The sequence below is a fragment of the Myotis nattereri genome, assembly GCF_964212035.1.
Source record: "Myotis nattereri genome assembly, chromosome: 15".
Lineage (NCBI taxonomy): Eukaryota > Metazoa > Chordata > Mammalia > Chiroptera > Vespertilionidae > Myotis > Myotis nattereri.
The window spans coordinates 41,237,981-41,248,736 of NC_138090.1; the positions used below are offsets into that span (position 1 = coordinate 41,237,981).

Below are 10,756 nucleotides of genomic sequence, written 5' to 3' on the forward strand. Positions count from 1 at the left end.
ACGCTCTTCCCTTCCCCCAAGCCAAGAGGTATGGCAAGGGAGGTGCCATCTAATAAATGGTAACCAAGAGGATTCTCTGCACCTCAGTTCTAGAGTGTCTGACGAGTCTAGCCACTTCTCAGAACAGAAGCCAGCTCTTTAGGAGTCCAGTCTGCTTCACCCCCATTCCTCCCATCCCGTGAAACTTTAGGGACTAGCCCTCTTGGCAGTATTGCTTAGGACATTGACACAGCATGTCTGCCCCATAGAATCCCTCCAGGAGGTGTTTATCTCTGTCGTCGGGGTTCAAAGGAGTCAAAATAGGATCACATCTTATGGGCAAATAGACCCTGGGAATGGTCTGGGGGCACATTCTTTGTGGCATCCATCCACTCTGGCTTTTGTGCCAAGAGAAAACTCATTATTTAGCTGGAGAAAGCCAAATTCTATCTTCTTATGACCAGATGCCCCCTTCTCGGTTTTTTAGGCGTAGAGTCCAGGAAGAGCAGTAGGGAGAGGGACTTGACTATTCCCCTCTAACCTGATGTGCTTTTTAACAGCATTTGTGTGCCCACCACACACATTCTCTCCCTCTCCTTAATGAAAGTGGGGACACTTTCCCTGGGGAGTAGGGAAGAACATCTTTGCCTGGTGTGTGTGTCAGGGTCACTTGGATATTGGTTTAGAGCAGGGTTGGGGAACCTTTTTTCTGCCGAGGGCCATTTGGATATTTAGAACGTTGTTCTTGGGCCAAATAAAATTTTTAACTTAAAAATTAGCCTGCTATATTTGGTCAAACATTTAATTAACTCACCCCTAATGCCTTAGCAGGGCCAGAACAAATGATCTTGCGGACCTTAAATGGCCCACAGGCTGGACATTCCCCAACCCTACTCTAGGTGAGGAGCAGGTGTCCTAGGCTGGTGCTGGCACAGACCAGGGCCCTAGGTCACATCTGAGCAGTAGTAACAACAGCTTCACTTTATTGAATACAGTAGGTCCTCGGGTTATGTCGGACTCGACGTACGTCACCATCTCCCATTTATTTATTTAAAAAAAAGTTTCATCATTTTGACGTATGTACATATGTGCTTTATGTTTTTTATTATTTACTAGAGGCCTGGTGCACAAAAATTCATGCACTTGGTGGGTCCCTCAGTCTGGCCTGCACCCTCTCGCAGTCCAGGAGCCCTCAGGGGATGTCCACCTGCCAGCTTAGGCCCGCTGTTGGACATTCTTAGTGCTGCCGAGGAGGCAGGAGAGGCTCCCACCACCACTGATGCGCTCACAGCTGTCAGCCCGGCTTGTGGCTGAATGGAGCTCATCCTGTGGAGCACACACCCTGTGGGAGCGCACTGACCTCCAGGGGACAGCTCCTGTGTTGAGCATTTGCCCCCTAGTGGTCAGTGTGTGTCATAGTGACCGGTCATTCCCAGTAGTTCTGCTGTTAGGGCCAATTTGCATATTACCCTTTTATGATATAGGATTTACCACAAGTAAAGGTCGGGAATTGTTACCTTTCTTTTAAATTTTTTTTACTGTTTCACTTCATTGTTCCATGTGAGTGACGTGGGTGCTTATGTAGGTGGGTTCCGACTTACGGCGAAAATCGCGTTATGTCACACTGTAGGAGCGGATCTCCGATGTAACCTGAGGAGCTACTGTATCCAATAAAGGGAAGCTGTTGTTACTACTGCCCAGATGTGTCCTAGGGCCCTGGTCTCTGCCAGCACCAGCCTAGGACACACCTGCTCCTCACCTAGAGCAGGGGTGGGGAATGTCCAGCCTGTGGGCCATTTAAGGTCCGCAAGATCATTTGTTCTGGCCCTGCCAAGACATTAGGGGTGAGTTAATTAAATGTTTGACCAAAGTTGATAATTTTGTATGGCCCGAGAACGATGTTCTAAATATCCAAATGGCCCTTGGCAGAAAAAAGGTTCCCCATCCGTGACCTAGAGGAAGGGAAGAGAACATTACTAGCAAATCTGCGCCTTGTCAAGCTTACTAGTTAGAAACTTGAGGGTGAGGCCGATGTTTCAGAGAAGGACTGAGGGAATGAAAGAATCAATGCTGTGAAAACAATTTATGCAACTGTCACAAGAGGCTGGTTAATTATGATATCCATTCTGTATATATTATGCAGTCATTAAATGAAAACACTGGGACAGAAAAATGTTACAGAAATGTTAAGTAAAAAAAAGCTTCAGAAGAATGTATAGTATGATTCCATTCATGTTAAAAATCAAACATGTTTTTATTTTTTAAGTATTTTTAAATTTATTTTAAATATATTTTTATTGTTTTCAGAGAAGAAGGGAGAGGGGCAGAGAGATAGAAACATCAGTGATGAGAGAGAATTATTGATCCACTGCCTCCTGCATGCCCCACACTGGGGATTGAGCCCACCACCTGGGCATATGCCCTGACCAGGAATTGACCTCCTGGTTCATAGGTTGACTCTCAACCACTGAGCTACAACTGACCAGGCCACACAGATGTTTTTAGAAAGACATAAATTTGCCTACCTGGTTTGGCTCAGCGGATAGAGCGACGGCCTGCGGACTGAAGGGTCCTCGGTTCAACTCCAGTCAAGGGCACATGCCCAGGTTGCGGGCTCAGTCCCCAGGGAGGGGCATGCAGAAGACAGCCAATCAATGATTCTCTCTCATTGATGTTTCTATCTCTCTCTCCCTCTCCCTTCCTCTCTGAAATCAATTAAAAATATATTTTTTGCCCTAACCGGTTTGGCTCAGCGGGTAGAGCAGGGGTGGGCAAACTTTTTGACTCGAGGGCCACAATGGGTTCTTAAACTGGACCGGAGGGCTGGAACAAAAGCATGGATGGAGTGTTTGTGTGAACTAATATAAATTCAAAGTAAACATCATTACATAAAAGGGTACGGTCTTTTTTTTTAGTTTATGGTCTTTTTTTTTTTTTTTTTTTTTTTTAGTTTTATTCATTTTAAACGGGCCGGATCCAGCCCACGGGCCGTAGTTTGCCCACGGCTGGGATAGAGTGTCGGCCTGTGGACTCAAGGGTCCTAGGTTTGATTCTAGTCAAGGGCCATGTACCTTGGTTGAGGGCACATCCCCGGTGGGGAGTGTGCAGGAGGCAGCTGATCGATGTTTCTGCCTAGAGACCTATCTCTATCCCTCTCCCTTCCTCTCTGTAAAAATCAATAAAATATTTTTTAAAAAAAATAAATAAAAATTTTAAAAAATATTTTTTTTAAAAGGACATAAATTTAATCATCTCTAGGATAAGACTGGAAGTAGGTGGATGAAGAGATTCTTATTCTAAACTTTATACCTTGTACAGTAGGTCCTCGGGTTACGTCGGAGATCCGTTCCTACGGCACGACATAACGCGATTTTCGCCGTAAGTCGGAAACCACCTACATAAGCACCTACGTCACTCACATGGAGCACATACACAGCAGTAATGAAGTGAAACAGTAAAAAAAATTTAAAAGAAAGAACAATTCCTGACCTTTACTTGTGGTAAATAAATAATAAAAAACATAAAGCACATATGTACATACATCAAAATGACGGAACTTTTTTTATAAATATATGGGAGATGGCGATGTAACCACGAAACAACGTACGTCGAGTCCGACATAACCCGAGGACTGCCTGTACTCTGAATTTTTTATGATGAACATGTACAGGCATTTCTCTGAGATATTGTGGGTTCTGTTCCAGACCACTGCAATAAAGAGAGTCATGATCTGGTGGAGGGTCTTGCCTTCAATTTGTAAAACACACATCTGTGAAGCTAAATAAAATGAGGCCTATATTACTTGGTGGGAGAGGGATAATTGTAAAGCAAAGTTCTGAGAACAAGGAGGAATAAAAGTGCAAAGCCCAACCATTGAAATCCCTTGTCCTGTGACTGTCAGCAGTCGCTTTACCGAGTCAGTTCATTTTCTGAGGGTAGATTCAAAAATCTTAAAAGTGAAGAAGAGCAGTTTCTTGGGTTTCTCTGCTTAGAAGAACTAGTGCCCTTTTCTCAGTCCTTGGCCGACATAGTGCCCCACAGATGAGAAAACCATCCTGTAATGTGCCATCTCTTGCCTCTTCTGTCACCTACCCTAGACAAATGTTTATGGGTCAGCTCAGAGACGAAAAATGAGACCATTTGAAGGCTTCCAGCGCAAAGCTATTGTCATTTGTCCCACTGATGAGGACTTAAAAGACCGAACAATAAAGCGAACCGACGAAGAAGGGAAGGATGTCCCAGATCACGCTGTCTTAGAAATGAAAGGTAGGAGATAAGTGATTCCCAGAGGAACATGTCAACCAGGTCCTTTCCCTCCCCTCGCTCCTTTTTTTTTTTTTTAATCTTATTTTTTTCTTTGCTTCTGCTTTGTCCCTTCCCTGTCTAGTTCAACTGTGAATGGAAAAGTTGCCCATATCTCTCTTTTGCAAAGTTTTCAAACAGGTGGGACTGGGGCATGATGGAGAGAAAGTGTGGGAGCAAATGCTAGAGACCTACATGCTCACCTGCCTCTGGTTCCCATTGAGTGAGCTGACTGTGAGCAAGCCTCAGTCTGCCTCCCTGATTCTACCTGCCTCGCCTGCTCCTGAAGGGAGCATTTATCTACCAACACTGGTTTGGTGGGTCTTAGCTACCTCTAGGAAATGGAGAAGTCTTCATTAGCCACTGCTTGTTGTCAGAGAGTCTAAGGTTGGGATCCTGTCTCGTCTCTTACCTACTACTCCAATGTTGTGGTTGTGGAGGGGACCACACCTCAAAAAGTACTGACCTATTTGTTCCCTCTGGGGACCTCCCTTCCTTCTAGCCAACTTCACGTTGCCAGATGTTGGGGACTTTCTGGATGAGGTACTATTCATTGAGCTGCAGCGAGAAGAAGCAGACAAGCTGGTGAGGCAGTACAACGAGGAAGGCCGGAAGGCTGGGCCACCCCCTGAAAAGCGCTTTGACAACCGAGGCGGTGGTGGCTTCCGGGGCCGTGGGGGTGGTGGCACTTTCCAGCGCTATGACAACCGAGGCCCGCCCGGGGGCAACCGAGGAGGCTTTCAGAACCGAGGAGGAGGCAGTGGTGGAGGAGGCAACTACCGAGGAGGTGAGCTCTCGCACTTCTGGTTTCTGGGTCGGGGTTGGGCTTTGTGACCATTTATTCAGTCAGTAGGTGAAGGTTCCCTAGCACTAGCCCAGGGCTGAACTTTGGTAGAGAACCAGGATGAGTCAGACTCGGGGTCTCAGGGAAATGCTCCCACTATCCTGTTCCCCCTGGGCACTTTCCGGCCTTTTTTGTGCATCTTCCTCATCTGACCAGACCAAGAACCAGAAGAAGAACCAGACCAAGTTACTGTCAGTCCTGGGTCCCAGCTCAGGACCTGGTATAAGTCAAATGTTAGGACTGCTTTGGGTTATATATTTTAAAACGAATGGAAAAAGAGGCTTAGAGAGGTTAATTTACCCAGAATTTACTAAATCTAGAGTTGTGTCAGGTGGCCCAAATTCCAAGTTCTTAGTCACTAAGTTCTGCTATCAGCAAAGTGTACGATCATAATTTAACAGGCATGCCCCACCATGTTTTGGTCTGTGCTGCATAGTTTGGGGACACAGCCCAGACCCTGACAGACACATAACCCTGTAGTGACAGTCCAGAAGGATTCTGAGCTTAATAGGAAAGCCCAGCGGGACTGTGACCTTAGGCGGCACCTGACCCAATCTGTAGGGGAGCAGGGCTCAGGAAGGCTTCCTGAGCGCCTAAATTAAGGTCTAGACACCAGTAGGAATTGGAAGAGGGAAGAGTCTCAGGCTCAAGAAACTACTGCATGAGGGTTCAGGAGAGACTGGCCGATTTGGACAAGCCTAACGAGGACTGTCCCCAGTGCTTGGCAGCCCTCTTCCAGAACATCGCTTCCGAATTATTCAACAGCTATCGAGATGCTGAGGACACAATTGGAAACCAGGACAAACCTGTCAGTCAGCAGCGATAACCAAGTGTCAGGGCTGCACGGCAGAGTGCACCTAGGGGTCTGGGGAATCCCAGAGAGGATGCTTTGTTTACTTGCCTGAGCTGCTCTGAGCCTAGCCATACTGGGCTGCAGCAGTCACCAAGTCAGCCCAGCTCTTGAGGGGCCCAAGTTGAGAATGACAGGCCTCTCATCTGGTTTCTCCAATGCAGGTTTCAACCGCATTGGAGGTGGTAGCTACAACCAGAACCGCTGGGGTAACAATAGCCGGGATAACAACAACTCCAACAACCGAGGCAGCTACAATCGAGCTCCCCAACAGCAACCACCCCCTCAGCAGCCACCGCCACCGCAGCCACCGCCACAGCAGCCACCGCCACCACCCAGTTACAGCCCAGCTCGAAACCCACCAGGGATCGGCAGCTACAGCAAGAACAGCAACATCCCTGGCTCGAGTGTCAGTACCAGCACCCCCACTGTCAGCAGCTACAGCCCTCCACAGGTGAGAGGAGGTGGGATCAGGGAAATTTCTAACACCTGCTTCAGCCCGTCTCCACTCCTACTTGCCCTTCTTTCTCCCAGACAGTGGTTTTGACAAGAATGGCCCCTCGCCATCTCCAGGTTCATCCAGCAAGTGTATTTCTCTTGGCTGTGTCACTGGCCCACTGAATCCCCAAGAAAGCACTCAGAGTTGCCCCTTGCCCAGGCTGGAAGGGCTGATTCTGTTGTTTTCAGGATGTGGAGACAGGCCCTAAGGTTGATGAGGACTTGGCCTCTGCTCTGAGACCTTCAAACAGAGCAGCTCCAGACTCAGTTTCAGTTCTCTGAAAGCCAGTGCTCGGACTCTGGAATGCACAGGCCCTTGTCATCCAGAGTATGTCTCCTTTTGTGCAGCTGTTTCCTGAATACCTTTCACATGCCAGGCCTGGGAACAGCTGCCAAGAGACAGATGAATGGTTCCCCACTCCTGGTCTAACAAGAATATTTTCTAGAACAGGAGTTGAGCAGGTGCAGATTCAGACCCCACCCTAAAACATCCTGGTTTTGTGATCTTGGACTGCCTTATCTCTCTGGACCTCCTTTTTCTCATAAAGGACTATAGTTGTTAATAAAATTCACATCCAAGGCTTGTTGTGGGAGATGGTTGGTGGCATCATAGCTTCATGGAACCATAGATCTGGGGTCAAGTCCTGGCTCTCTGCCACTTGGGCCCAGTCAGTGATTTAACCTCCCTGAGTCTCTGCTTTCTTCTCAATAAAACGAGGCTGACAGTGTATACCTCTCAGAGCTGGTGGGAGGACTGGGTTAGTTAATGATACAGCCTGGACATGGGAAGCACTTAGGAAATTACCACTACTATTTTTTTCTTTTCTCTTTTTCTTCTTTTTTATATGAATAAGCTATTTTTTTTTATTTTTTTGTTAATCCTCACCATAGGATATTTTTCCATTGACTTAGAGTGGAAGGGGAGAGAGAGAGAGAGAGAGAGAGAGAGAGAGAGAGAGGAAGAGAGAGAGAGGAAGAGAGAAACATCAATGTGAGAGAGACACATCAAATGGTTGCCTCCCCCCACACACTCTGACCAGGGCGGAAGATTGAGCCTTTAACCAAGGTACGTGCCCTTGACCAGAACTGAACCCAGGAACCTTCCATCTGCAGGCCAGTGCTCTATCCACTGAGCCAAACCTGCTAGGGCACCACTACTCTTTCTCAGTAACTCCTCCCATAATGACTCTCAGAATTTACTGAGTACCCAGTGGTTTGTGTTCACATGCTTATTGAATACAGAATAAGATAATCGAATAGTTCTGTTGTAATTTTTTGTTTTACGGGGCGGGGGGACCCTGGGATTTCAAGAGCTGCCTTGTACTTAACTCCCCAGGGTCTCAGAGTCCGTAACACCTCTGTATCTTACCCTGCCTTTCCTGCCATGTTGCTAACCCACCTCCCCCTCAGTCCTCCACCTCCACCTGGGAAGTTCCTTTGTGGGCCCACTGCTTACAGAAGTCTTCCCTTCATCCCAGCTGAACTGGCTATTTCACAGAGCCCTGTTTTTTTCCCCCCACTTTCCAGCCGAGTTACAGCCAGCCACCCTACAACCAGGGAGGTTACAGCCAGGGCTATACAGCCCCACCACCTCCACCTCCACCACCACCTGCCTACAACTATGGGAGCTACGGCGGCTACACCCCGGCCCCCTACACCCCACCACCACCCCCTACTGCACAGACCTACCCTCAGCCCAGCTATAACCAGTATCAGCAGGTAGGTATCAAATGGGGACACGGGTTAGGGAGGCTGGGGGCAATGGAATGGAGTGACTCTCAGGGTCCCCTTGCGGTGCGTATTCCCAGACTTGAGTCCTTGCTTATCCCATGAAGATGAGCAGCCTGCCAGGAATTCACCTGATGGCCTAGCAGTAGTAGTGCCCTCGCAGTACACTTCTGTACTGGCTGCTGAACAGCTGGTATCCTAGCTCCTCTCCCCAGTGCAGCAAGGAAAGGGTATAGCAGTGGCCTCCAGATCCTGCCTCACCACCATAGCAAGTGTCTGTTCCGGTGGGTTGGTGCTAGGCCACCATACCCGTGATGGAGTATTTTGAATGTGGTCCTTAACCTGTACCTGAAAAGGGCCTTAGGTTGGCAAGCCAGGAGACCTAGGCTGCAGTCCCTCGCTGCCCACCCATGTGGCATCAGGTCAGTCCCTTGTCCTCCCTGGGTGCCTTGATTTCTCTGTCAGGGGACCATGTGTCAGCTGTTGTCACTGCACCCATCTCTACCCAGGGTGAAAGTGGGGTGAGGGGAGGAGCCAAATGGAGGTCTAGATGAGAGACAACTCTGTACTTTTGGTTTCTCCCTAGTATGCTCAACAGTGGAACCAGTACTATCAGAACCAGGGCCAGTGGCCGCCATACTACGGAAACTACGACTACGGGAGCTACACCGGGAACACACAGGGGGGCACAAGCACTCAGTAGCCAGTGTACCCCTGAGGCCCCTACCGCTTCCTCTACCAGCGCCCGCCACGGCCCCTCGTCTGCCCCCACCAGGTCCTGTGGTGCTGGGGGACAGGTCATCCCGGGGCTGCCTCCCTCCAGCCCACTGCCTCCCCTCTGAGGGGCTTCTTCAACCACAGGGCTGGGCATTTTTCTCTGGTTTCAAACAGACAACAATGACCTTTTATTTTCTCTTTCTCTCCCCACATCCCTCTTCCTCCTCTTCTTCCCGTCCTCCTTCTTGACTAAATACACCCCCTTCCTTGGTCATGCAGTGATGCTATAATGACTGAGGGGAGGGCCCCTTTCTGTCCTTTCTTCCCAGCCCTGCTCCAGACCCTCAGCTTCCCAGACCCTCATGCAGTTGGTTGTAAATTCTTCCAGAAGCTGTTTTACTGTCTACTTTTCAGGATTTAAAAAAAAAAAATCAAAAAATTTAAAAAAAAAAGTTTAAAAAGCAAAAAAAAAAAAACCAAAATAGGAGGGAGGAAGCAGTGACAGATATTTTTTTGGTAATTATGCTTTTTTTAATTTTTAGAATTTGTCTGTTTTTACTGTGGGTTGGCTGTTGATACTTCATCAGGATAACCATTTCTTTGCTGAGTTCAGGCAACCAATGAAGAACCACACCCTCAAAACAAAACCACAAAATCAACTTTAACCTAACTTTTTATACAATGTCTCAGTTTCCCTTAACTTTGCACACAAGCTTCTGTGTTGAGTTGAATTGTAACTGCTTTTTGTATTTGGAGAGAGTGTGACTATTGAACTTGAAACCTTTTATTCCAGGCGTCTTGGTAGTTTCTGGTGGGATTAAGCCGGCGAGAGGGAAAATGGGGGAGGGGTGTCTCCTTTCCTTCAAAATATGAAGTTTTTCCCACTGCTTCCTCTCCAGAGATCTCCCAGGTGCCAGACCTAAAGGTTTTTCCTACAGTGACCCTCTGATTATTTTTACTTGCCCTTGACCCATATGTTTTAACAGGATTTTAACAGACTGCACTTACTAAGAAATGTGTTTCCCCTGTTTTGTTTTGTTTTCTTTCAATAAATGAGATGACACCTCCTAGCAGGAAGGAATAAGGGTTGAAACCTTGAAGTGCAATTGGCCTTTAATTGGGGTAAGGGGCCTTTTCAAGGGGACATTATTTACCATTCATTAAACACTTATTGAGGGATTCATGCCTAGCCCCATTTTGGGTTCTGGGGATGCCACCTTAAACCTGGGGCCCTCAGTTTAAAACCCACTAGTTCCTTTTTGAAGTGGTTCTCTGGTCCCTGCCTTTTCCAGTCCACTCATAGTCCCAAATCTCCAAGAATTTGTTTAGAAGATATGGAACCAGATCCCTTGTTGTGGAGGGTAAGTATGGCTAATAGGGGGAGACCAGGACTGGACTCGGGTCATCACTGGGTATCACTGCTCATCCACCTCAGGCCTGGCCTGTGAGCTGGACTTATGATAGTTCCTGCCTGTGTGTCTGGGTCCATTGGGGATTACAGGAGCTTTATCCAGCCAATAGGTTAGGAACTTGCTCTGTTCCTCACTGGGCCTGGATGGTGCTGAGAGACACAGCATGGCCAAGGCAACCCTGGACCCTGCCCACCCAGGGCTCCCAGGCCACAAGTAACACGGACCTGTCGTCAAATGGTGATAGCACCTAGTGGTCAGCTATGAGAGCCTAGGGTGGTGGTGGTGGTGGTGGTAGTGAGGGCTTCCTAGAGAAGGGAAAATATCTTAAAATAGGAGTGAGCCAGGTTAAAGGACATTCTGATTGCATTCCCACCGCCCATCATCCCCAGCAGTTTGAGTCATTTCTTCATTCCTTCTGGACAGCCC

At 47.9% G+C, this 10,756-nt stretch overlaps 2 protein-coding genes across 2 annotated transcripts in view; one reads left to right on the forward strand and one right to left on the reverse strand.

The window, feature by feature from the left end:
* Positions 1-10,005, forward strand: part of HNRNPUL1 (heterogeneous nuclear ribonucleoprotein U like 1) — a gene marked incomplete at its 5' end in the record, with an annotated part of 36,156 nt that extends 26,151 nt beyond the window's left edge. Inside the window, 5 exons of the mRNA XM_081107789.1 lie at positions 4,077-4,245; positions 4,784-5,068; positions 6,140-6,429; positions 8,001-8,192; positions 8,788-10,005. Coding sequence (XP_080963915.1) covers positions 4,077-4,245; positions 4,784-5,068; positions 6,140-6,429; positions 8,001-8,192; positions 8,788-8,904 — 1,053 coding nt within the window. The 3' untranslated portion in view covers positions 8,905-10,005. The remainder of the gene's footprint in view (positions 1-4,076; positions 4,246-4,783; positions 5,069-6,139; positions 6,430-8,000; positions 8,193-8,787) is intronic.
* Positions 1-10,756, reverse strand: part of TGFB1 (transforming growth factor beta 1) — a gene marked incomplete at its 5' end in the record, with an annotated part of 50,790 nt that overhangs the window by 9,190 nt on the left and 30,844 nt on the right. The window lies entirely within an intron of this gene.